General features: G+C 49.2%; 1 protein-coding gene across 9 annotated transcripts in view; it reads left to right on the plus strand.

Moving 5' to 3' along the window:
• The first annotated feature begins 2,621 nt into the window (after positions 1-2,621).
• The window catches only part of DIAPH3 (diaphanous related formin 3), a 782,005-nt gene continuing 756,999 nt past the window's right edge, over positions 2,622-27,627 (plus strand). For 4 of the 9 annotated variants that reach the window (XR_012799927.1, XM_075591038.1, XM_075591041.1 and 1 more), the window contains exon 1: positions 2,712-3,179. Coding sequence is in view for 1 of the 9 variants with exons in the window: in XM_075591046.1 (XP_075447161.1) it covers positions 2,640-3,179 (540 nt within the window). In the remaining 8 variants the exon portion in view is untranslated. Of the gene's footprint in view, positions 3,180-27,627 lie in introns of all 9 variants that reach the window. The other 5 variants (XM_075591046.1, XM_075591039.1, XM_075591040.1 and 2 more) reach the window with 5 other exon arrangements.

The raw sequence follows: 27,627 nt of genomic DNA on the forward strand, positions 1-27,627 counted from the left end.
CAGCAGGAGTGCTGGGGAGGGGAGGGAGGTGGGGGAAGGCACAGATAATACTTACTGTGTCCTCCATCCTCCATGGGAAAAGAATGGCTGCTCGTTGGGGGCTGGCTCATATAGAGCCTGGCCGCGCGCCCACAAAGCCTGGGAGCGCGCGCCAATCAGCTGTCAGGTAGGGGAGTTTTTTTTTTTTTTTTTTAAGCGAGCGGGAAAATTTCAGCGCGAGCAGGGAAAATTTAAAAAACAAACACGTGTGCTGCTTGGGCCAATATTTACTCGCCCGGTGGTTAAATCCACACGCCCGGGGCGTGTAAATGTATAGGATTGTCGAACACTGTATATATATATATATAAAAACAAAAAATAAGAAAGAAAAAGAATGCATTTTAATTGGTAATATGCTCTTTGCATATAGTATATTGCAGGGAGAGGAATTGCTGAGTGATTTAAGTCTGAAAACAATGACATGGAGTTTGAATCAGGGGAACCTAGTTCAATACCCAGTGTCAGCTTCTTGCTGGGCTGTCGACAGGGGATAGAGCTGGGACAAGTGTCCCTGCTTGTGGCTACAAGATGCACGGCTGGCCCTCGAAGCAACCTCTACGTCCAACTGCAGGGCAGCTGGGCCTCTTGTTGCTGCTGCCGGACCCCAACTCTCCCTAACTGCCGCCTCATCCCATGCCGGGCCTCTATCTCCAACCTGTGTGCCGGAATCTGAGTCTGACTTTCGGGTGCAGCTTTCAGCTCGCACCCGTTGGAAAGGGGCCCAGCCTAGGATGAGGCAGCAGCTAAGGGCCCGGGCCTGGCTCCCCGCTCTCTCCAGCTGCTGCCTCCTCTTCCCACGCCGAGCCACTCTCTCTCCAACCTGGGTACACCCACAAGTCAGGCTCAGCTTCTGGCGCCCACCAGCGGAAGAGAGAGGCCCGCGTGGGATGAGGCAGCAGCTCGGGAGAGCCGGGGCCAGCGGTGGCAACCAGAGGTAAGTGGTAAATGTATTTGTGGGGGGTAGTGGTAAGTGTATTTGGGGGGAGGGGTGTTATTTGTGGGAGGTGGTAAGTGTATTTGTTGAGGGTGGTAAGTGTATTTGTGGGGGGAGGGGGTGGTGGTAAGTGTATTTGGGGAGGTGGTAAGTTTATTTGTGAGGGTGGTAAGTGTATTTTGGGGGGGTTGTAAGTGTATTTGTAGGGGGAGGGGGTGTATTTGTGGAGGGGGGAATTGTATTTGGGGGGCAGTAGTGGTGTTTTTATCTGGTGGGGGGGTGTTTGCATCTGGGAGGGGTAGTTTTGTATTGGGAGGGGGTATTGTGTGTGTATTGGGGGAGGGAGGGGTAGTATGCGCAGTGTGGGAGGGTGAATTGTATGGGTATTGGGGGAAATTTTGTGTGGGGCCAGTGGAGGAGGGGAAAATCAGTGTGAGAAAAGGGAAGCTTGAGTGAGAGGGGGTCATTGAGTAATAGCAGAGTGGGGGGAGAGAAGAGAGGATGTGTAACAGAGGGTATGTATGAGAGGGAAGTGAAGAGGGAGGAACGGGGGGGGGGGTGGGTGGGTGGGAGGGAAGAGTGAGAGATAGAGCAGGGAGAGAAATAAAGGTGTGAAAGGGTAGGGTTCGCAAGGCCGCTGACACATGGGGGAGGGGGCCAGGCGAAGCTCTGACCTGGGCCCCACAAAATATATTTGCAGCCCTGGCTCCTTGTGCAAATCCCTTTATCTCCCTGTGCCTCAGGCACCCAAAACAGATTGTAAACTCATTTGGGCAGGGGCTGTGTCTGCAAAATTCTTGTGCTACATACTGTGCACTATACAGGCAGTCCTCGTTTTACAACGCTTCGCTTTACAACGAATGGCTTATCCAACGCTATGCAATGCATACCTATGTTCATTTTTACAACGCCAAAACGGATTATCCAACGCTTTTACGACGCTTTGCAACGTTGTTTATGTGTATTTAATATATATTATACTATATAATATATTATATTTTTATATAATATATTATGTTATATTATATATATATATATAATACAGTATATGCACTATATAATTTATGGGTGTGCTGCATATCTTATTTTCTGCATAAAATATTTTGTGTATTTTAGCATTAAAAATGCCTTCAGGAACGGAACCTTTCATTTAAACAGTGTTCCTGAGGGGAAACCGTGTTTCGCTTTACAATGTTCCGCTATCCAACGCCATTTAGAGTAACGCATTGTGTCAGATAACCGAGGACTGCCTGTACTTTAATTGTGAAGCACTTTGAGTTCCATTGGGAGAAAAGAGCTATATGAAAGAAAAAAACAAAAACAATGCCTCAGTCACCACGAGCTGTCACTTTCTTGGAAGCTCCTCAATTACTTACTAATGTAGAAAAAAAAGCGCAATTTTTTTTTTGCTTCCCAATACTTGTAATCTGATTTTACTTTGATCAATGGCCCAGATATAATATTGCAACCATGTTATTGTAGGTATTTGTATGCTTATAGCTCACATTATGCATATACCCGTCTCAAAAGTTTAATATGTGCGCCTTCCATTTAGATTGAAACGTGGCAGGTTAATATTGTGTTACACAATGTCATGTTATCGCTGCGGGAAGCGCACACTGAATGGATAATTACAGGAGCACCCCAAGCACCTAGGAGGGTCTCTATGCCAGATATAATGATGGCCGCCATGTGCTTCACGCAAATTCACGTGACCCATCTTTCCCAGTCTTCAGGTTCAGCTCATAGCGCCGTGCTGTCCCATTGGTTGGGACGTCATCGTGGTGGGCGGAGCTGTAGTGGCGGGAACATTCGGTTAGGCGGCGACTTCGAACTGGACGTTATTCCAGCCAACTGTCAGTTCCCCCCCCGTGCGACTGCAGCAGGGCAGCGTCAGACAGGCACGAGCTCCGGAGTGCGTGCGTCGCCGCGGCCTCCTCCTCCTCCTCTCCGGGGGGATAATCCGATTCCCTTAATCCCGTGTGAGTCGGGAAGGTGGCCGAGCTGCACGCAGGAGGCACCGCGCCCTCCTCCCGGAGACTCCCTGACTCTGTGGCGTCTGATTCCTGTTATTCTCTCGTGTTATGGATTTGTCCCGGGCAGGGAAAATGAACCGCAAGCGAGGAGCCCTCCCAGGGGCCGGGCGCCGTATCCAGATCCCACGGGGCAGGCGGGAGATGAGGGGGACAGAAAGATTTCTAAATTTGTAAGTAATGGAGAAAAACGTAACCCTTCTCACTACATTTGCCCCTCATCATACCATCAACACCCCAGGCCTGTCATACAATGTTTGCCCCTCCCCCCGGCCTGTCATACACTGTTTGCCCCCTCCCCCCCGGCCTGTCATACACTGTTTGCCCCTCCCCCCCGGCCTGTCATACACTGTCTGCCCCTCCCCCCCCCCAGCCTCTCATACACTGTCTGCCCCTCCCCCCCCCCAGCCTCTCATACACTGTCTGCCCCTCCCCCCCCCCCAGCCTCTCATACACTGTCTGCCCTCCCCCCCCAGCCTCTCATACACTGTCTGCCCCTCCCCCCAGCCTGTCATACACTGTCTGCCCCTCCCCCCCCAGCCTGTCATACACTGTCTGCCCCTCCCCCCCAGCCTGTCATACACTGTCTGCCCCTCCCCCCTAGCCTGTCATACACTTTCTGCCCCTCCCCCCAGCCTGTCATACACCGTCTGCCCCTCCCCCCCAGACCTGTCCCCCTCCCTCCCCCCCCCAGACCTGTCCCCTCCCTCCCCCCCCAGACCTGTCCCCTCCCTCCCCCCCCCAGACCTGTCCCCTCCCTCCCCCCCCAGACCTGTCCCCTCCCTCCCCCCCCCAGACCTGTCCCCTCCCTCCCCCCCCAGACCTGTCCCCTCCCCCCCCTGACCTGTCCCCTCCCCCCCCCCGACCTGTCCCCTCCCCCCCCGACCTGTCCCCTCCCCCCCCGACCTGTCCCCTCCCCCCCCCGACCTGTCCCCTCCCCCCCCACAGACCTGTCCCCTCCCCCCCCACAGACCTGTCCCCTCCCCCCCCAGACCTGTCCCCTCCCCCCCCCAGACCTGTCCCCTCCCCCCCCAGACCTGTCCCCTCCCCCCCCAGACCTGTCCCCTCCCCCCCCGACCTGTCCCCTCCCCCCCCCGACCTGTCCCCTCCCCCCCCAGACCTGTCCCCTCCCCCCCCAGACCTGTCCCCTCCCCCCCCAGACCTGTCCCCTCCCCCCCCAGACCTGTCCCCTCCCCCCCCCCAGACCTGTCCCCTCCCCCCCCAGACCTGTCCCCTCCCCCCCCCCAGACCTGTCCCCTCCCCCCCCCCAGACCTGTCCCCTCCCCCCCAGACCTGTCCCCTCCCCCCCCAGACCTGTCCCCTCCCCCCCCCAGACCTGTCCCCTCTCCCCCCCCCCAGACCTGTCCCCTCTCCCCCCCCCCAGACCTGTCCCCTCTCCCCCCCCCAGACCTGTCCCCTCTCCCCCCCCCCCAGACCTGTCCCCTCTCCCCCCCCCCAGACCTGTCCCCTCTCCCCCCCCCCCAGACCTGTCCCCTCTCCCCCCCCCCAGACTTGTCCCCTCTCCCCCCCCCAGACCTGTCCCCCTCTCCCCCCCCCCAGACCTGTCCCCTCTCCCCCCCCCAGACCTGTCCCCTCTCCCCCCCCAGACCTGTCCCCCTCTCCCCCCCCAGACCTGTCCCCTCTCCCCCCCCCCAGACCTGTCCCCTCTCCCCCCCCCCCAGACCTGTCCCCTCTCCCCCCCCCCAGACCTGTCCCCTCTCCCCCCCCCAGACCTGTCCCCTCCCCCCCCCCATCCCCAGGCCTGTCCCCTCCCCCAGGCCTGTCCCCTCCCCCCCTCCCCCAGGCCTGTCCCCTCCCCCCTCCCCCAGGCCTGTCCCCTCCCCCCCTCCCCCCCTCCCCCAGGCCTGTCCCCTCCCCCCCCAGACCTGTCCCCTCCCCCCCATCCCCAGGCCTGCCCCCTCCCCCCCCTCCCCCAGGCCTGTCCCCTCCCCCCCCCTCCCCCAGGCCTGTCCCCTCCCCCAGGCCTGTCCCCTCCCCCCTCCCCCAGGCCTGTCCCCTCCCCCCTCCCCCAGGCCTGTCCCCTCCCCCCTCCCCCCTCCCCCAGGCCTGTCCCCTCCCCCAGGCCTGTCCCCTCCCCCCTCCCCCAGGCCTGTCCCTTCCCCCCCCTCCCCCTGTCATACATGGTCTGCCCCCCCTCCCCTCCCCAGGCCTGTCCCCTCCCCCCCCCATGCCCCCCCCCCCATGCCTCCCCCCCCTCCCCCATGCCTCCCCCCCTCCCCCATGCCACCCCCCCTCCCCCAGGCCTGTTCCCCCCCTCCCCCTGTCATACATTGTCTGCCCCCCCCCCTCCCCTCCCCCAGGCAATACAAGCAGCTTAAGTAATATATATATCAATATATTTTTCTTGTTTTAATATGTGCAGCATTTGATTACGTTTTTATTGAGAACGAATTACCTAAGCTGCTGAAAGATCAGCAAAGATACTGCTTCCCAGGGTTCACTAAATGACTGCCTTTCAGTTTCAATCAATCCTTCAGCCACTGCAACTAGGCAGCAATAATGTATTCTTATATTACTAAGGTAACATTATCTATTGTTACAGTTTGCAGCTCAAACTGCTGGGAATATTGGCAACACATTATTCCAAACAGGAATGTGTTACAAAGATCTTGCACTGCTGGGGAGGTGGCTAAAGACTGCTATTTAAATCAAAAGATTAAAAATGGCATTACGAGTTGAATTTTAAAATAAAGAAAAAGTAGCTAGTATTTAATACTACAGAACGGATTTATTAAAAAAAAAAACACATGTAGCATATTGCTTGGATAGCTCCTTTAAAAAAACACTTCCATTTTGTAATAAATGTTAATTAAATATCTTCATTTATTAACATGAACATATGCTTTCAAAAATGATTTATTGAAGTCTTCTGTTTTTATTGTTTGTTCTTTTTCTCTGCTTCCTTTTCAACAGATATTTATCACACTAATTATTATGATACATTTCTTAATTTTGTTATTGAAGGAAATGTTTTGTTATTGCCTAAACCTATCTTTATTTAGCAGCCAGTATGAAATACTGTTCTCGTTACTACTAGTAGGTGAGGCAGGGTTGGGTGCTACACAAGGGCTTCTCAAACTTTCCCATATCACTCTGTCTGCTTTAATGTTAATCACTCGGAGGAGCACCATACTTAGGCCGGGGTCACGCTGCTTCCGACGGCGGCCGCGTGCGCGTCACTCACCGGACATGAGTTCCTCCAAAGCCGGCCCCAGTCCCCCCTCCCTGCAAGGCTCGCTGCGCACTGCAACACGTCAGCCAGCAGGGGATACACGAGGATCGTGATCCCAAGCGGCGACGCGTCACGTGGTGCGGCAGGGAGCTAATGATGGGGCAAGGGGGAGGAGGAAAGCTCCGGTGCCCGTTTCAGGCTGCGAGTGCTGGGGAGGTTGCGGTCAGCAGCAGATGGGTGGGATATGGGGGGGGGGGGGGGTTGCTCCACTAACTCTTCCCCTGCCACAGACCTGTATTAAACGTTGCTCCAGTCCATTAACCCTTCCCCGCACCCCCCCCCCCTTCCCCGCGCGAAAACCGTCTCACCCAGTGATGGGTTGCTGTCCCCCCCACACACCCCAGTGCTCAGTACCCATGGGGGGACGGATGGACCGACGGGGAAGGGGGGGACAGCACGGAGAGCCCCATGCTCGAACCACGCCCCCCCGCTCAAACCACGCCCCCCCCGCTCAAACCACGCCCCCCCCGCTCAAACCACCCCCCGCTCCCGCTCCCTACAGACCGCAGGTAACGGTCAATTGCCTGTCAGCGCGCTGCCTGCATGCAGTGCGGGCGCGCTGACTGAGGGAGCAGGGCCTTAGTCTTAGCTCTCGTCATTAGTACGTGTGTGTAACTTCTGTTTTAAAGGCAGACTTTAGCAGTAAAGAAAATGCACAGTTTGCAGAGATTTGCCTAAAATGAATGGCAAAGTACTCTACGGCTACTAATTGAGAACCGCTGTGTTATGTTGGTTCTTATTAGTTATACTACTGTGTAAACTGCTGGTGCACAACTATACTAGGTATTTCCCCCCCCCAATTATCATCACTGCTGTATGTACATGTCCCCAAATACCATAGCTGCAAACTGTCGCTATTCAGTGGAGGCTGTAATCGTCAAATCACTGATTTGTGTCTGGCACCGGCTACATTTCTGCAGTTATATTTGAATTATTTTGGGAGGGGAAGTCGTGTCACCTGTCTGGTATGCAGTTAGAAACATGGCATTAGCAACACTTGAGAGCCTTCAGTTACCACTGGCTTTGAGGTTTTAGACTTGAATCGTCTTGTTTTTTTGTTTATCACAATAGTACAGAAATAGAAAGCCCTATGCAATGTATGTGCATGGCAATGTATCTATACTCTTGCATATCATACCTATAATTGCCTTTCTCCCATTAAATGTAGGGATTTATTGCAGTTCACACGATTTTCTTTAATGTCCCCTGCTGTTTCCCATAACAAATGTAAGTGAAGGGTAGCTCATCTGCAGCTTTAGAAAAAGAAAAGGCAAAATATTAGAAAATATTTTGAAACCATGAATGTTTCCATGGTGAGCAAATGGTTTTACAAGTTCAGCAAATTATCTTATCAGGACAGAACATTGTGTAGTCATTAACATTGTTAACAAAAGAACAGAGATAAGCCAACCAAGTAATTATGGTGGTGTCATTAGTCAAACAGGCCTAAGTAGCAGATCCAGTGTTTCAGACAGCAATGTGTTACTTTTTTCACAAAATTGAATTCGGATTGAGCTGCATGCGTCTGTACTACCACTTTGCAGCTACAGTGGTTATCCTAACACAGCTTGGGAAACTTTTATAACGCATTATTGAATGAAGAAATGTAAAATATAAACCACACAGACGGGTCGACTGAAAATGTACATACACCCTTACTGTTTGTCCCTGTCTTGGCTTCAACTGCGAGTTATACAGCGTATACAGTGCGTGTTGTATGAATACAAAAATCCATGTGTTTATAAAGGATTACACAGAGTATGAGCAGAAACTGGTATTAAATAAGAAAGGTGTTGAATATAAAGGTGCGTGATCTCTGTATGTGTTTGGCTGATATTGTGAAGTTGTTGTTCTCATTTAAACATTGTGTACAATTTAGATGTGCATTCTTGGTTAGTGATGAATTCAGGTCTCTTGTGGGTCAACACACCTCCTGTGTTAACTTTCATCTGGTGTTTGAACCTGCAGCAGACCTTAACGCATAAGCCCCTTATACGCTGCGAGGAAAGGCAGATGGAGGTGAAAAAGCAATGAGTGATCAGGTTCTCTCTCTTTCTGACCTGATAAGAAAAGTAGTGCAGCAACATGTCTTAACCCCCATTTGATAGCATTACCTGATATGTAGCATAACTACCTTTTCATGACTTGTTGTCTTTACAGTAATGTGAGGTGATGGGTATTGCAAAAGTAAAATCAAACAAATCTAGACTACTACTATTAGTCATTGGACATCATAACCACCACTAAGGTGGTAGCTTTTTGTTTCCAAGCATGCCCTCCATTCTCTCCCGTCTTGACTACTGTAACCTCCTTCTGTCCGGCCTTCCTGCTGCTCACCTGTCTCCGCTACAATCTATCCTAAACGCAGCTGCCAGAATAGCTGAAATCACTCTCCTGGCTTCCTATCAAATCCAATTTAAAGGGGGGTTAAGCTGCACTCCACAAAATTATTTAAGTATACAGTTTACCGGTGCTGCTGGTTCAAGGAAGTACCTGCCAGGTATATTCCAAAGTGTACTCAGGAAAGAATTATCCAGCGCTCCCACGGTTTTCTAAATAATGTAAATTTATTGTGCCACACAACGTTTCGACCAATAGGTCTTTCTCAAGTGACTAGGCATCTATCCAATCCAGCATCTCACACTCAATTCTCCTCACTTTTAAAGCTTTACACTTTTCTGCACCTCCCTACATCTCAGCCCTAATTTCTCGTTTTGAACCATCCAGACTCTTGCGTTCAGCTCAAGGATGCCTTCTCTCTACCCCCTTTTGTATATAAAGCCCTTTCCTGCCTTAAACCTTTCTCACTGACTGCCCCACACCCCTGGAATATCCTTTCCTTCAATACCCGACTAGCACCTTCTCTATCCACCTTTAAGAACCACCTTACGACACACTTGCTTAAAGAAGCATATGAATAGCACTGTGGCTAATACTATACACGATACATAAAGCTTAGCCCCCTGCAGATGTACTTACCTGAACGCCCTCCTACTGTCTCTGTATGTTCTTCCTACCAATTACATTGTAAGCTCTTCGGAGCTGGGACTCCTCTTTCGAAACATTACTTTTATGTCTGAAGCACTTATTCCCAGGATCTGTTATTTGTTATTTCTATGATTGTCACGTGTATTACTGCTGTGAAGCGCTATGTACATTAATGGCGCTATATAAACAGACATGCATGCAAGCTATGGGTACCAGAAAAAGCCACCAGTCGCTATAAGTAGCTTCCTCTGTGTAGTGAATCAATATAGCACATTCTTCCAACACCCATAGAGCAATAACATGATCTTCCCTTTGTGCATTTTCTGCACACCCATAGGTTGAGCATGGGTAACTTCAGATGATGGTGCAGTGAGTCTTCTGGACAGGAGCCCCAAATAAACTGTGCTACTCAGAGAATGGGAGAACAAATAAAAAAGTACTTTATTCACATCTGTTGATAATCTTCCATATAAAATAGAATTCACTTCAGACATTAATGGGTGTCAAATAATATGGTTACTCTGTGCTTCTTCCCCTGGTAGCTCCATTCCTGCGCTGGGGAGGTACTTGTGATTAATTCCCGTAGTAATAGTTAGATTGACAATCTTCTGCATAGCGTCCGTAATGCCCCATCTCCAGTGGGCCTATGGTGGAATAATGTCTTCGGGGATCAATATCCCATCACTCTGTGTAATGCATAACTCGTCCATGCATATTGGGAGTTTACTTGGGCTCTTCCGGTGGGGACGATCCGATTTATTGTCCAGAACTACTACTCTGAGATCCTATTAAGTAATGCTTACTCCTCTTCCTGAAGGAGAAAAATATTTGGCCATTACTGTAGGCGCTAACTATATAGGGCATATTCCTTAACTGAAAACAAATGGTGATGGGACATACTTAATACATTAATCTATACACTTAAACAGATTTACATAGACTCAGAGTGAGGCCCTCTGCAGAACTCCCAGCAACCTGCATCCAGAGCATTAGGAGGGTCAATATATACACCCTTCTACCTCCCTATAGTGATATCAGTGAGGTGGCTATCCTTTCTGCATAAAAGGTGAGTGGACAAATGTAAACATTCTGCAAAGGATGAGTAAATGTAATGCGCAGCTCGCCACAAACGAGGCGGGGCTGAGGTAGGGATTGATATAGAACGCCGACCACAACCGCGAGGGCGCGTCTAGAGTGTAGGATGGTCTTGCAAGCCAGGTCGGGATTATAGAAGACAGCGTAATTGTGGTACTTGTCGGCTCTAGGAGCGGAGAGTAGCGGATCGTTGGGGTACGTAGCCGGGGTCAGGATTGGAGGGAGTAGAGTCGTCGCAGTGCCAAAGTCAGGGTCAGTGCAGGAGAGAGCAGGGTCGTTGTATTCCAAAGCCAGGGTCAGTGCAGGAGAGAGCAGGGTCGTTGTATTCCAAAGCCAGGGTCAGTGCAGGAGAGAGCAGGGTCGTCGTATTCCAAAGCCAGGGTCAGTGCAGGAGAGTATCACAAAGTCCAAGGCAGGGTCAGGCAGCAAGGTAAGAGGCAGACAGGCAGACAGGCAGACAGGCAGGATGCAGTGAGATTCAGCGTCACAAACAGAAGTTATGCTCGGCAAAGAAGGAGAGTTCAGACAAGGTATTTAAAGGACCTTCCACCAATGGGAGACATCTAGGAAGCAGAAGTGCCCTCTCTGATAGGACGCACCTGCACGATCCAGCAGCCTATTACACAGCCGATTGAAGTAGAGGTGGGGCCTATAGAGAGCGTGTGTAACCCGCGCATCATGCTGCAGACCTGGTCGCGCGCCACGGCACCCGCATCAGTATGGGGGCGGAGACCCGAGGCGGGACCCGCGGAGACAGAGGAGCAGCGCGTGGAACTGCTGAGCAGTGTAGCTCTGACGTCGGGGCGGGACCGAGAGACGCAGGCCGCAGACCATTGGTGAGAGCGTGCACTGCGAGTCAATGCTGCTGGTAGGAGAGTGCACCCTGGACACGGGAATCGCGGAGCCCGACGGAGCCCGTGCATTGCCCGCGTGCCGCGCATGAGTACCGGCGCTGAGATGCCCTCCTTGAGTGCCACTGGATCCTGACAGACAGGTGAGGGTTAAGGCGACAGAACCTCCAAATGGCAATTCCTCACAGTAAAGAGAAAAGCAGCGCACAGCCAAAAGGGAGCCACGTTTAGAAAAAATATCACAAAATCTTTATTGAATGAAAAAAAAAAAAAACCCATCACTCACAGGAGGTGTGCAAACCTACGCATTCCGCACCGCCCTCGGTGCTTTATCAAGGAGTGCCGATATAGGATTCCTTGATAAAGCGCAGAGGGCAGTGGGAAACTTGTAGGAGTTTTGCACACCACCTATGGGTGATGTTTTTTTATTATTCAATAAAGATTTTGTTATACTTTTTCTAAACCTGGCTCCCTTTAGGCAGTGTGCTGCTTTTTTCTTTTTACTCATCTGGACCTGGCTACATGCAGCTGATCGCCTACAAGAACAGGAATATGCCCTAGGAGTGGCTAAGGATTTCTAAGTTTTCTATAGTTGGTTATATTGAACAAAGAGAGCAATTGTCTATTGAAGATTACAATATGAAGCACTCTCATTGAGGCAACAGTGTTGAGGACTACCCCCTTTCACTTTCTCCTTCAGGGAAATCACCTTCAATCAATGCAGAACATCTCACTAATCCTACATTTTACCCACTCCATGCAAGAGAAAATCTCTTTTCTGATTAATTTCTTATCCTTTATTTAGTGCAAATAAAGGTGAACAATAGCGCTCATGCAAACAATGAATTACAAAAAACCTGTGATATAGAGTCCAAGGTAGTCCTGGAGCTGCCCAAAGAAGTGAATCTGGAATCTCCTACCCAGATTTGGTAATGTAGGGGAAAGACACCTCCTGTGGTGCTGAGGAATGGTTTAATTGTGATTGTAGACAAAGTTCTTTTCTTGATGGATTCCGCAAGAGAAAACAAGCATACACACTGCAATAGTGCATTACCCAGGGACAACTAGGATGTATACCGCTTGTTCTCCACAGCTACGGTGTCTCAGTAATGCCAAAAGACCTCCTACATGTTTCAAAACTCCTAATAGTGGGTTTCTTCCTCAGGGATAGTTACTGCATGTGTCCATACTCGTATATATATACCCTTTCCTTAATTCATGTTAATAATTGACTAGATGACTCCTCTCCACTCAATTAGGAGTCATCTAGTCAATTATTAACATGAATTAAGGAAAGGGTATATATATATATGAGTATGGACACATGTAGGAGGTCTTTTGGCATTACTGAGACACCGTAGCTGTGGAGAACAAGCGGTGACGTCACAGGAGGAGTTGATCGGCTGAACTCTGGGAGAAAGCAGCAAGCAGTGTGCAGCAAGCAGACACCCGAGCAGAAAAGGAGATCCTCTTCCGTGGATTGACGCAATTTCACCTCGCAGCAAGCGGTCCCATATGCTGATAAGACCATTTCAATAACGCTTATGTCCTAGTCACTTTTGGTGAGTAGGTTTCCAATTTTACACCAAACGGAGCAAGTTTCAAGACATCTGGTTCTTATGCCAAGGCACAGATAGTTCTTTTTAGTATAATTCTTTTTAGTATAAATTTTTGTATTTTTAGTGTAATCAATTGTTTTTTATTTTATGTTATACTGTATTTTAATATTGTATTAAAATTGCTCTCTTTATACATCCTAGTTGTCCCTGGGTAATGCACTATTGCAGTGTGTATGCTTGTTTTCTCTTTTTCTCTTGAGGAATCCATCAAGAAAAGAACTTTGTCTACAATCACAATTAAACCATTCCTCAGCGCCACAGGAGGTGTCCTTCCCCTACTTATCCTTTATTGTTGAATCTCTTGGTCCTATTACTATTCTGAACACCCATAAACCACTTTTTGAATTCTGCAAAGGAGTATGTAAACTTTTTTTCCCCTCGTTGGTTTGCCATTTCTTGGTTAGGTTATTAAACCAGAGATCAAAATGTACTTGTCCACATTGAATGGTTCCAGAAGTGCAAGATTTACCTTGTCACAGTACAGATGTAGTAAGACTTATTATTTTCGTGCCGCTGAAATCTGTGGCCTGTTCACGGCCAAAACAGGTAGGTTTGCAGCCTGGGAGAGCAAAGGCTGCGCTTATAGTGCCGGCGACGTGCCGTCGCGTCGCAGCAAAACAAATGCATTGTTGCTGGCGCTTATAGTGCACGCGACGGAGCGACAGTGCTACCAGAAATCTGGTAGTCACTAATATTTGTTTTTTTTTCCGACAGTCTCCTCTTGCGGCCAATCTGGAGCTTCTCCGTGCCTCTGCCCTCCCCTTTTATGACGTCGCTGGCCTTGCTGCCAGCGACGTCGCCTAAACTTCAAATACAAATCATCGTGACGGTGACGTCGCCGGCTGTATAAGCGTAGCCGTACGCTGCGCGGGGGTCCATGCTTCTGAATGGTATCCCATCAGTGTTAATACTTCACTTAATGGGCCATCCGCTGAGGAGAGAAACTGATACCAACCTTGTGGAGGAGCAGCCCAGCTGTTTCAGTTTCCATTTCCGTGTGCTGTCCCCAGCAGCTAGGAAGGGGAGAAGCAGTCTCCGTTCTGTCCAACCCCCTGGATTACTTAGATGCTGGCATATGGGTGTCTACATCATAAAGGGGATACCACAGGATCATATTTGGTCATCTATGTCAGGGGTGCGCAAACTGGGGGAGTGGCGCTTACAGAAGCCTCATACTCATCCCCACAACATTTAAATGAAATGTAGGGAGCGTGCGAGGTCTCGAAGTCCCTTACCTTGTCTCCGACGGCAAATGACGCCACGAGGGTCACGACATTGCGTTGCCATGGCATCGTGTGGTCGCATGACGTCGTGATGTCAGAAAACGCCGGAGAAAAGGTATTTGGGGGGGGGGGGAGGGATGGGAGCAGGCGGGGGGCACAGACAAAAGTTTGCGCACCCCTGATCTACGTCATCAAGGGGGCTGGACAGCACATTTAACACTGTAGCCTTGGTCACATTCCCTGCTCTCTGTACCTGATGGTGTGGCCTGTAATTGAGACTGCCGGTCTGCTCAATATATTGTAGCACCCGGATTGCAGTTGAATGAACATTCTCAGAATATCTAACGGCTTGGTCAGTGATTTTTTTTCTCATTTTGTTACAAATGTTTTTGTCACGTACCTGTCTTGTGGTGCTAGTTCTTTTCAGCTCTGACAATTCTCCTTGTCACTAAGATGTTTGTAATTTTATCTACTAGTAGTAATAAAATAAAATGGTCACAGGGAGGTCAAAAATTGGTATTGGAAGATGGACTGTTATCAGTCCGTATCACTCTGACATAAGCTGTGGGTAACCCAACAAGTATCCTGGGACCTGAGTAAAGGTTGGATCTGATTAGAGTTGCTTGTGGTCAAAGAGGGGTCTATGCGTATCTCACTGACATGCTGTAAATAACGCCTTCAATTTAGATGATGCAGACTAGATCCATTTAGAAGGAAGCCTTGGGGATCCAGAAAGAGAGCGCACATCTTTGGAAGGTAAATGATTTTTAGCCCTCTTTAGAAAAAAAGGCTACAAAATAAAAGCTCTTATTCGCGATGCTTCCTCCACCTGTCACATTACTGAGTGCAGCGGCCTCACAATGTTCTCCCTTGGGCCATTTAACACCTGGTGTTTGCTAAGCCTTGCTGAGTTCCCAATATGCTTTTGAAATCTTCATTGCTACACTGAAATAAAACGTAAAGGCTATTTTTTATTTTTTTTTCCTCCAGCGGGGACAGACGATGACTTTCAACATTGAACGCATTAAATCAGTGTTAATTCCCACTAAGCACACCATCAATCTTTTTCCCCACAGCAGCAATGGATACATCTTACAATATCAATTATTGATATAATAAATATGCTTGATTACATTGTTTGGGAGCGTATTGCTTCTGGCATCCTGAACAAATAGCAATCTCTTCCCAGAGAACAAATGAAACTGCTCGGTGTACTCTTTCCTTTATCCCTCCCCAGCGTGCGAATAGTTGGAATGAGTTCATTTGCTGTGTCCTGGCAAACTTAAATAGCGAACAAGCCATTTTTCATTGGGGATCGGGGTGTTTGTGTATGTGCTGTTTTGTTTAACTTTTTATTTTTAAAAGCCTCAATTGTTAACGCTTACAATACAGATATAGTAATTAACTGAAATCTTGAGGCTGCTCCCAAGTACTTTGTTAGCTCCAACAAAGGTGTAATCATTTTCCATTAAACAAAATACTTTGGTCTTTGGAGAAATTATATAGCAATGCAGACTGTTTAATACCATGCAAATTGCGGCTCAACAAATCAAGATAAGTGAGAATACACAAGCTACAAATTATGCGAATAGCTGGAATTGGTTTCAAGCATGTCCTCTGATATGCACTGAGCAAATGTTAAGCTTGTACTTCATTGCTTTTAGTGTATGGGAATGCAGCGTGTTAGATATCTCAATTAATCTTGTACGCCTTGTTTTTTGTCACAAATAAAGTTATACTGTTTTGGAACCCTGCAACATAGGAGATGTATCTTTAAGGAACCATAACATTTGTATTCTATAAAATATACATATTTTTTTTAATTTTTTTTACAGCTTAACCATGAGAGAGGCGTTGTGGGCTGTGGTGTCAGTGTTATGTTTGTGTGCTATTCAGGCAGTCTTCGGTTATCCAACAGAATCAGTTCTGGAAGTAGCGTTTGATAGTGAAACCGTTGTAAAGTGAGTCCCATGTTAATCAGTGGCGGTGAGTGTTGGATAACGCATTCAGGCGTCGAAAAACGGCCCATAAGGTTGCATTGTAAAGCGTTGGATATGCCATTCGTTGTAAAGTGAAATGTTGGATAGCAAGGACTACCTGTACATAACATATTTTTTTTAAAATACATTTCCTCTTGTAACGCAAGTTGTCTTTCTCTAGTTATTTTGCTAGAATGTGAGAGGTGTTCTGTATATATCTAGTATAGTAATACTGACTGTTACCCTGTAGATGTAGGTGCTTCAAGGTAAATAGAACTTGGAAACTTTGCAGTGACTAAATTGATAATTTAAGGTGCAATCCTACAATCTATCCTAAAGGTTGTTGCTAATTTCATTTCAATCTCTATTAAATCTGTCTCCGCTTCTCTCCTGCTGAAATCGCTTTCCTGGCTTCCAATAATATTCTGTATTGCTTATAAAATTCTCCTTTCTTGTAAGCCTATACACACACCTGCCCCTCCTTACATCTCAGCCCTAATTTCTGGCACTTGCTCGCCTCTTGCGCTCCTGTTTAAAGAATGTCTTCTGTCTCCCCCTGTTGTCGAAAGCCCTCTTCTGCCTAAAACCTTCCTCACTCACTGCCCCATACCTTTGGAATGCCCTTCCCCTCAATATCAAACTAGCACCCTCTCTCGCCACCTGGTAAGCCGACGATTATAGTAACCGCGACATCGCGCGCCGCGAGAGCAAATCTGTGTTGGTCAATGAGGGCGGCCATAATGCCCGCAGGCGGGATACAGAGCGTCCGCGCGGCAGAATTTTCAAGCTACAAATTATTTTTGCGCAGGGGGCCGCGTCACGTGAGCGGTTCGGCCAATGAGGCGTCCACCACGCCTCCCCGCCGCGCAAACCCTATGAACACAAATCGCTTGGCTGACAGGCGCGCGTGACGCCATTTGTGTGTGCTCCCTATAAATGTGACCTAAGGCTGTGATTATACCGAAAAACGCGCGTGGCGCCAAAACAAGTTGCATTAATTCAATGAAAGTGCTCATACCGATGGCGATGGTCGCGGTGCGCCGTACTGCTACGCAGACAGCTGGGGAATAGACTTCCAAATTTGTGTTTCTCTGGCGATGGCCGTGTCACGTGAGCGTTTCAGGCAATGAGGGTGAAGCGCTCACGGCCAGGCCTCCCTGTGTGCTTGGCTTCTGTCCTTTCCGGTCTCTCCTGCAAGATCGGAGGCCTCTCGGCGGCAACGTGAGGGTGACATGACCAGAACGCACTGCCTCTCGGCGTCATCTGCTATAATCAATCCCTAAGGCCCATAATGTATACCCTGTTCATTTATGTAACTGTATTTGTAACCATGTATTATTTGTCTTAACTCTGTGCCCAGGACATACTTGAAAACGAGAGGTAACTCTCAATGTATTACTTCCTGGTAAAATATTTTATAAATAAATACATTTTAACACACACCTCTTTAATGAAGTCTTTGGGAAGCTTCAAAGTACTTGCACCTACCAGAGCATCCTCCTTTTGTCTCTGTAAGTTCTTCCTACTTTCCACTTAGATTGTAAGCTCTTTGGGACAGGGACTCCTTTCCCTATTCTTTACTTTTATGTATGATGCGTTTATTCCTATGATGTAATCTTATGATGTCATCTTATTTTGTCACGTATTATTGCAGTGACACTACATGCATGGTGCTATACAAATCAAAATACATGTACGTGCATCAGGGGTGGACAAAAATATAAAAAAAAGTAGGCGCATGGCTGAATTGTTTGGGGGATTGTGTCTGTGTGTGCCGCTGACGCACAAACACTTCCCCTGCCATATTAGCTGCACTGGCAAAAATGAGCAGGAGGGTGGGTATAGTCACAGAGCAGTCTGCGTCGCGCCCTACCCTGCCTCCACCACCAGACTAAGCGGCACAGTGCTGAAAAGCAGCTAGCACCGCAGGGTAGGTTGCGGTGTTGTCAGTCACAGTCAGAGCAGCACCACAACATAGGCGCCAGGATTCCATGTTTATGCATCCGATCATCCCCGACATGCATCTATCCATCCTACATGGCCAGCCAGGAAACAGCATTTTGTCAATAATGCAAGTCTTATTGGCTTCCCTAAACCTCACAAACCTTTTGCTATTGGCACGGTTAGACCGTGATTACACCCGAAATCGCCGGCGACGCCGCGTGGCTGCAAAACAAAGCAATAAAATCCAATGAAAACGCACATACCAATCGCGACGTAAGCGTCGCGACGAACTGCAAAGTGTCTGTCTCATAAAGAGATTTGAGCTTTTTGTTTTTCACAGACAACGGCCGCGAGGAAGTGTGGCACAGGGTGTAACGAACTGGTCATGTCTTCAATGCAGTGGTGCTAGAAATCGCTTTTGCATGTGCACATGTCGCCCGGCGGAGTCACCCGATCGCTCTACAGTTTCTGGTATAATTGAGGCCTTAGCATTGTTTTTTTTTTTTTTTTAGAATAAATGAGCTAAATTGTCTTGCGGCCTCTGAAACCGTGTTTGTCAATAATTGTTTTCTTGACTCGTCCCACCCTGTCTGTATTAGAGAGCCAATATAAATATTACTATCTTTGTCCGGTTTTAAATATTTCTCATTTTGTTAATTTAGTTTTCAGATAATGCAACACTGTTTTTATTTCTATTTTTGAATCACTTGTCACTGTTTTCTCTGCTGAAGCTTTAAGTTAAGTTACACCAAGTTTGGTGGTTTGCTCTGCTGAAAAAATAATTATTTGGAAAATTGAATATAACTCTACTTTTACATAAGATGTGCAGCCAATGAATACTTATTTATAGCCACATGCTTTATGTCAACTGCTCAAAAAACTTGATTGACCATTCACAACTCCTCCATTTATTTTTGGACATCTCAATCGTCATGGAAATATTTGGTTTCTATGTTCAATACGTAGGTCCTATTATATACATTTATTTTTGTCAGTAATTAATAAATCTTGGTGCGCCCCCCCCCCCTGAAAATAGGTTTCTGACATACCTTCACCAGTACCACTTTTCTATGACTATACTTGTGCAATTTTATAAGTTAAGAGCTCACACTTTCACTATTTTTAGCACAATCTCCTGGTCACCAATATCAATGGGTCAGGAGTCTGTTGGTGCAATAAAATATGTAAAGTGTGTGTGTGTGTGTGTGTCTGTCTCGCCGGTCCTCAAGACTGCCCTCAACCTGTCAGGGTTTTAGGATATTCCAGCACTGGTGGCACAATCAAAGGTAGAGCCACCTGTGCTGAAGCTGGGATATCCTTAAAAGCTGACCTGGAGGCCGATCTTGAGGACTGGAGTTGAGCCCCCCTGGTTTACCTGAATGTTAATATTTTATATTAACTGGCTTATTCTGGGCTTAATACATTCCCCCTCTGCCGCTTGACACAGCTGTTTTGTCTATTATAGTAGATGCTGGCAAGCTTGATATTTTCTTGTTTTAGATTTTTTTTCTTTTATCTGAGCACTTGTTTACATATCGAAAATGTTTTTATTTTTTTACATTTTTAAATTTTTTTTAAGTACTCTTATCTTTACAACACATATATTGGGGCTCACTGATTTTTTACATGCAAGCAATAACATTCACTAGAGGATTCTTTGTAGCATGTTTTAAGTATGTTCTGTTTGGGTCATGTGAAAATTTTAATTTTCCCCTCCATGTGATTAAAAAAATAATGATTTCATGTATGTAAGGGGGTGTGTTTAAACAGAGGATGTAGCTACGTTGGTGGCTTACCTTTTTGAAAGATTGTGTGTACTATCCAAAGTAATCTTGGTCTCTAGTACTTCCAATGTTAAATAAAGCTTTACAATTACAACACATGTTAACATATTGCTTGTGGAATGCTGTTGCCAGAATGGATTTTCAGTACCTACTTTGGCAAGGGTACCCAGTTCATTCTGTTTGAAAAAAATGGGCAGCAGATTGTCATGCTAATCAAATTGTATTAAACCATACTGTTTCTGCTCTGGCTTAGTTGCATATTTAATCTTTCCTGCAAATCAATTCATTAGCATTGCTGCTTTTCCCTATTTAAGGATGGGTGATTTGCTGGACTAAATAAGATCTTCATGTGCTAAATGATTTAACTACTTAATGTTCGTAGCTTCATGGTCACACAACTGTTGTTGAATTAAAGTATAAAATCAGACTAAGGGGAATTACTAAATGATTTAACTACTTAATGTTCGTAGCTTCATGGTCACACAACTGTTGTTGAATTAAAGTATAAAATCAGACTAAGGGGAATTATCGTAATCTTTTGGCATTGATGTGATTACATGGCTAGTGGCATTAAGTATCTAGAGGCTTGACAGGCCTAATTAGAAAAGTAACCTCCATGTTGAAAGCAATATTAAATTAATAATCCCTCTGCAAGATTCATTTTTCTTGTGACAAATACATCCTAAAAACTTAGATTTATTATATTAAAAAAGGCAAATCAAAGGGTTATAAACATGAGCATTGTTTATTTAAAATTCTATATGTATCTTCTAACCAGATGTTGCCTAGCTTTTTCTTGCACATATCTGGTTATGATGGGCTTTGGCTTCAAACAACTGCTGTAATTTCTAACTGACTGTGATATGGGCCCTGTGTGAGACTCTCTGCAACCAGTGGCTGCCTCTCAAAAGCATGCCGAGTGCTGTCTGTTTTTTGTAGCTTGGATCATGTCCTGAGTTTCCATGGAGCGCAGGACGTGATCTGAAGGGAAACGGTAGAGGACGACTGCTGCAGTTTCTGGTTTAAAAGCCGCCACGGTCACGTGGCCGCGTAAAAAATAAAATTAAAATCTCGCTTGACCGTGCGGTGCTGGAGGGGCTGTGGCACGCGGGTGCTGCGGTGCTTCCGGCACTCAAAGGGTTAAACAAATGCATATACAGGCATACCCCGCATTAATGTACGCAATGGGACCGGAGCATGTATGTAAAGTGAAAATATACTTAAAGTGAAGCACTACCTTTTTTCCACTTATCGATGCATGTACTGTACTGCAATCGTAAAATACGTGCATAGCTGATGTAAATAACGCATTTGTAACAGGCTCTATAATCTCCCCGCTTGCGCACACCTTCTGTACAGGTAGGGAGCCTGTATTGCTGTTCAGGACGTGCCGACAGGCGCATGCGTGAGCTGCTGTTTGCTACTGGGTGATATGTCCTTACTCGTGAGTGTACTTAAAGTGAGTGTCCTTAAACCGGGGTATGCCTGTACTTCACACCCCACGGTCCACTCTCAACATTGTGTTTAGTTTTCTTCTTGTGTTGACAGTATATGGTGATATGCTTTGCACAGTGTGGAGCGTGTAATTCTAATACTTAGTTCATCTATACAAGTCTTGTCCCGGTGAAGGTGTGGTGAGAATATTGAACCGTTCACTTGGAATAAAGTAAGAATCTGATGTAATACAAACAACAATAATACCCCTTAACAAGCGCTAATCTACAATGTGCAATTAACTCACAATAGTGTGAAAAATGGCAATGAATTGGTGATGTGAACGTGATCACTCAATGTGAGTGAAAACCACTTCTAAGTGGTGTACAAGCTGCCAGAGAAACTAATAAACAGATCTTCCCAACCTGTGAAATAAATACAAATACAAAATAAAAGTCCCGGCGCTACAAATGTCCCAGATACCGTGATCCAAATGGAAAGTCCTGGATGAAAAATTCTCAGATGGATGGTACAGGATATTTTCACAGAGTCCCAGGGAGTTGATAATTCCCTTTAACGATGTCCGCAGTGATTCTGGGGAAACATAAGAGGTACACACCAATTGCGCAGTATGCCACTACTCCTGACCCCACTCTGAACCAACGGACAAAGAAACCCTACTTACAAGATAATATCTTGTGCGTTCAAGGGAGAGAATCTGTAACTGTGTCTCTGCTCTGTCTCAGTGTTTCACGGATCCCACGTGACCGGCAGCAGTGATCTCTTATTCCATGCAGCGACCAGCACTCACAGGGGACGTAAGTCAGGCATGTCATGCAGGAACAGAGGATTGACACAATGGTGTAATACGTTTACACTTTATTAAAAAACTTTAAAACACAAATCACCCACACTTACAGTAAATGGGGATGACGATATGACTCACGGATGCCGTCCGCCACTTGTCTGCAGCCTGATGCACACTAGGGAGCCTTCCTGAATGGCGTTCTCTGAAACTCCTAGCCGATGACGTCAGCAGCAGGGCGGTGCAGGTACGCTCTCACAGCATCGGCACGACTATGGTGGCTGGACTGGCTCAAACACTTGGCTCCTCCTCGGAGTTTTTTAATAAAGTGTAAACGTATTACACCATTGTGTCAATCCTCTGTTCCTGCATGACATGCCTGACTTACGTCCCCTGTGAGTGCTGGTCGCTGCATGGAATAAGAGATCACTGCTGCCGGTCACGTGGGATCCGTGAAACACTGAGACAGAGCAGAGACACAGTTACAGATTCTCTCCCTTGAACGCACAAGATATTATCTTGTAAGTAGGGTTTCTTTGTCCGTTGGTTCAGAGTGGGGTCAGGAGTAGTGGCATACTGCGCAATTGGTGTGTACCTCTTATGTTTCCCCAGAATCACTGCGGACATCGTTAAAGGGAATTATCAACTCCCTGGGACTCTGTGAAAATATCCTGTACCATCCATCTGAGAATTTTTCATCCAGGACTTTCCATTTGGATCACGGTATCTGGGACATTTGTAGCGCCCGGGACTTTTATTTTGTATTTGTAAGAATCTGATGTATTGGAGTCTTGTGTGCTACATTGTGTATGAAGTTATGTAGCAGGTGCCGCACCTGAGGCTGAGTCACACGCTGCCGCTGAGCTCGCTCATGCTTGGAGAGCGGTGATGTCACCAGTTCTCCAAGCATGAGTGATCGCTGTCCTGCAACATTTTTAGAGCAGAGAGTAGGGGCGTGGCTATTAGGGAGGGGCATGTCATTGGCTGAATAGGGGCTGTGTGTCTGTCCATTTTCTCTCTACCCCCTTCCCTCCTCTCTCCCTCTCTCTCCCCCCCATTGCTCTCTTTCCCCCCCATTGCTCTCTCTCCCCCCCATTGCTTTCTCATCCCCCCATTGCTTCTCTCCCCCCATTGCTCTCTCCCCCCCATTGCTCTCTCCCCCCCATTGCTCTCTCCCCCCCCATTGCTCTCTCCCCCCATTGCTCTCTCCCCCCCCATTGCTCTCTCTCCCCCCCATTGCTCTCCCCCCCATTGCTCCTCTCCCCCCCATTGCCTCTCTCCCCCCATTGCTCTCTCCCCCCATTGCTCTCTCCCCCCCATCTCTCTCTCTCCCCCCCATTGCTCTCTCTCCCCCCATTGCTCTCTCTTCCCCCCCTTTGCTCTCCCATTTGCTCTCTCTCCCCCCCTTGCTCTCTCTTCCCCCCCTTGCTCTCTTCCCCTTTCTCTCTTCCCCCCTTTGCTCTCTCCCCCCTGCTCTCTCTCCCCCATTGCTCCTCTCTTCCCCCTCATGCTCTCTCCCCCCCATTCTTCTCTCTCCCCCATTGCTCTCTCTCTCTCCCCCCCCAGTGCCTCTCTCCCCCATTGCTCCTCTCTCCCCCCCATTGCTCTCTCTCCCCCCCATTGCTCTCTCTCCCCCCCCATTGCTCTCTCTCCCCCCATTGCTACACTCCCCACCCATTGCTCTCTCCCCCCCATTGCTCTCTCTCCCCCCCATTGCTCTCTCTCCCCCCCATTGCTCTCTCTCCCCCCCCATTGCTCTCTCTCCCCCCCATTGCCTCTCTCCCCCCCATTGCTCCTCTCCCGCCCCATTTCCCCCCATTGCTCTCTCTCCCCCCCAATGCTCTCTCTCTCCCCCATTGCTCTCTCTCCCCCCCATTGCTCTCTCTCCCCCCCATTGCTCTCTCCCCCCCATTGCTCTCTCTCCCCGCCCATTGCTCTCTCTCCCCGCCCATTGCTCTCTCTCCCCCCCATTGCTCTCTCTCCCCCCCAATGCTCTCTCTCTCCCCCCATTGCTCTCTCTCCCCCCCATTGCTCTCTCTCCCCCCCATTGCTCTCTCCCCCCCATTGCTCTCTCCCCCCCATTGCTCTCTCCCCCCCATTGCTCTCTCCCCCCCATTGCTCTCTCCCCCCCATTGCTCTCTCCCCCCCATTGCTCTCTCTCCCCCCCATTGCTCTCTCCCCCCCATTGCTCTCTCCCCCCCATTGCTCTCTCCCCCCCATTGCGTTCTCTTCCCCCCATTGCTCTCTCTTCCCCCCATTGCTCTCTCTTCCCCCCCATTGCTCTCTCTCCCCCCCCATTGCTCTCTCCCCCCCATATTGCTCTCTCTCCCCCCCCATTGCTCTCTCTCCCCCCCATTGCTCTCTCCCCCCCCCATTGCTCTCTCTCCCCCCCATTGCTCTCTCTGCCCCCCCCATTGCTCTCTCTGCCCCCCCCATTGTGCTCTCTCTCCCCCCCCATTGTGCTCTCTCTCCCCCCCATTGTGCTCTCTCTCCCCCCCCATTGTGCTCTCTCCCCCCCCATTGCGCTCTCTCCCCCCCCATTGCTCTCTCTCCCCCCCATTGCTCTCTCTCCCCCCCCATTGCTCTCTCCCCCCCATTGCGCTCTCTCTCTCCCCCCCATTGCGCTCTCTCTCTCCCCCCCATTGCGCTCTGTCTCTCCCCCCCATTGCGCGCTCTCTCTCCCCCCCATTGCGCGCTCTCTCTCCCCCCCATTGCGCTCTCTCTCCCCCCATTGCGCTCTCTCTCCCCCCCATTGCGCTCTCTCTCCCCCCCATTGCGCTCTCTCTCTCCCCCATTGCGCTCTCTCTCTCCCCCCCATTGCGCTCTCTCTCTCCCCCCCATTGCGCTCTCTCTCTCCCCCCCATTGCGCTCTCTCTCGCCCCCCCCATTGCACTCTCTCTCCCCCCCCCCATTGCGCTCTCTCTCCCCCCCCCCCATTGCGCTTTCTCCCCCCCCCATTGCGCTCTCTTTCCCCCCTCATTGCGCTCTCTCCCCCCCCCCATTGCGCTCTCCCCCCCCCATTGCGCTCTCTCTCTCCCCCCCCCCATTGCGTGCTCTCTCTCCCCCCCATTGCGCTCTCTCTCTCCCCCCCCCATTGCGCTCTCTCTCTCCCCCCCATTGCGCTCTCTCTCTCCCCCCCCCATTGCGCTCTCTCTCCCCCCCCCATTGCGCTCTCTCTCTCCCCCCCATTGCGCTCTCTCTCTCCCCCCCATTGCGCTCTCTCTCTCCCCCCCATTGCGCTCTCTCCCCCCCCATTGCGCTCTCTCTCTCCCCCCATTGCGCTCTCTCTCTCCCCCCCCATTGCGCTCTCTCCCCCCCATTGCGCTCTCTCCCCCCCCATTGCGCTCTCTCCCCCCCATTGCGCTCTCTCCCCCCCATTGCGCTCTCTCCCCCCCATTGCGCTCTCTCCCCCCCATTGCGCTCTCTCCCCCCCATTGCGCTCTCTCCCCCCCATTGCGCTCTCTCCCCCCCATTGCGCTCTCTCCCCCCCATTGCTCTCTCTCCCCCCCCATTGCGCTCTCTCTCTCCTCCCCCCCCCATTGCGCTCTCTCTCCCCCCCATTGCGCTCTCTCTCTCTCCCCCCCCATTGCGCTCTCTCCCCCCCCCCATTGCGCTCTCTCTCTCCCCCCCATTGCGCTCTCTCTCTCCCCCCCCATTGCGCTCTCTCTCCCCCCCCCATTGTGCTCTCTCTCCCCCCCCCATTGCGCTCTCTCTCTCCCCCCCCCATTGCGCTCTCTCTCCCCCCCCATTGTGCTCTCTCTCCCCCCCCATTGCGCTCTCTCTCCCCCCCCCATTGCGCTCTCTCTCTCCCCCCCCCATTGCGCTCTCTCTCTCCCCCCCATTGCGCTCTCTCCCCCCCATTGCGCTCTCTCTCTCCCCCCCCATTGCGCTCTCTCTCTCCCCCCCATTGCGCTCTCTCTCTCCCCCCCATTGCGCTCTCTCTCCCCCCCATTGCGCTCTCTCTCCCCCCCCCCATTGCGCTCTCTCTCTCCCCCCCCCCATTGCGCTCTCTCTCTCTCCCCCCCATTGCGCTCTCTCTCTCTCCCCCCCATTGTGCTCTCTCTCTCCCCCCCATTGCGCTCTGTCTCCCCCCCATTGCGCTCTCTCCCCCCCCATTGCGCTCTCTCTCTCTCCCCCCCATTGCGCTCTCTCTCTCCCCCCCCATTGCGCTCTCTCTCTCCCCCCCATTGCGCTCTCTCTCTCCCCCCCCATTGCGCTCTCTCTCTCCCCCCCATTGCGCTCTCTCTCCCTCTTCTCCCCTCCTCTCTCCCTTTCCTCCTCCCCTCTCCCTTTCCTCCTCCCCTCTCCCTTTTCTCCTCCCCTCTCCCTTTTCTCCTCCCCTCTCCCTTTCCTCCTCCCCTCTCCCTTTCCTCCTCCCCTCCTCTCTCCCTTTCCTCCTCCTCGTTTCTCTCCCCCCTTCTCTCCTTTCCCCCTTGCTCTCCCTTCCCCCTTGCTCTCCCTTCCCCTCTCTCCTTTCTCCCCCTTCTCTCCTTTCTCCCCCCCTTTTCTCCTTTCTCCCCCCTTCTCTCCTTTCTCCCCCCCTTCTCTCCTTTCTCCCCCCCTTCTCTCCTTTCTCCCCCCCTTCTCTCCTTTCTCCCCCCCTTCTCTCCTTTCTTCCCCCCTGTCACGGTAGCTTGCGACAAGCTGTAATTTACACCAAAACTATATATATAATATATATATATATATACCTGGGTTTGAACTGGGACGAGACTTAAGATATGATAAATATAATTTATTCCTTGATAAAGGTGAACACAACAGATTATACAATAACAGGCAAAATATAGACACTTACTTAAAAGATGAAAATAATGAAAACAGTCCCATCTGAACTGGCAGTTTCATCCAGCAATCAGCCCAAGACATTGCATGGCATTTCTCTCAGCAATCAGGAAATCATTCAGCAAACGAAGACAAAAGATATATGGGTGGACAGCAGTTTATAAACCTTTCTCCTTCTATTCTTAACCTTAAGCACAGGGGATTGGTTTACAATTACCTCCAGCCACTCACTAACGTGGGAACGCATTCTGACCCATGCCCCCCTGCTAGTTGGCACATGCGCAGTAGAACTCTGGGGGTCTCATTTCTGAAGCCCCACATTTACATCAGGAATGCCAGCCAGTTCACCATTTGGAGTTCTGGCAGGAAAACCTTTGTTGAAAGGTGTTAACTGGAACACGTAAGACCTGCCCTGGTTTGGGCTTCGGATAAACAGTGAGGGTGATAAAACTCTTTGAACAGCACTTAAATCCTAGACATAGCGGCGTCCCCAGGGCCATCTGCTACCTTATGGCCCAAAAGAATTTCCTCTGGGTCTTTGTCCATACCTTAAGATACACTATTAAGCATAAAATATAAACGTATTAAAATATCCGGTTCCGTTATACACACAGTCAGGTGAGATATATTAATACGGCCGGTGACACCTGACGCTCGCAGGAAGACCAAAAATTACATTGTAATATGAACATTAATAGAGATATTAATATCTGGCATTTCGTAACAGGTAAATGTACAATGTTTAGCCTCAAAACGATGGGCTACATCCAACGGATACACATATGTAATTCTTATCCTTTTCAGCCAAGGACATCTCATAGTATTCTTATATTTAATAAAGTTACTCACTTTTGATATCCT

Source organism: Ascaphus truei, chromosome 3, assembly GCF_040206685.1.
Source record: "Ascaphus truei isolate aAscTru1 chromosome 3, aAscTru1.hap1, whole genome shotgun sequence".
NCBI lineage: Eukaryota > Metazoa > Chordata > Amphibia > Anura > Ascaphidae > Ascaphus > Ascaphus truei.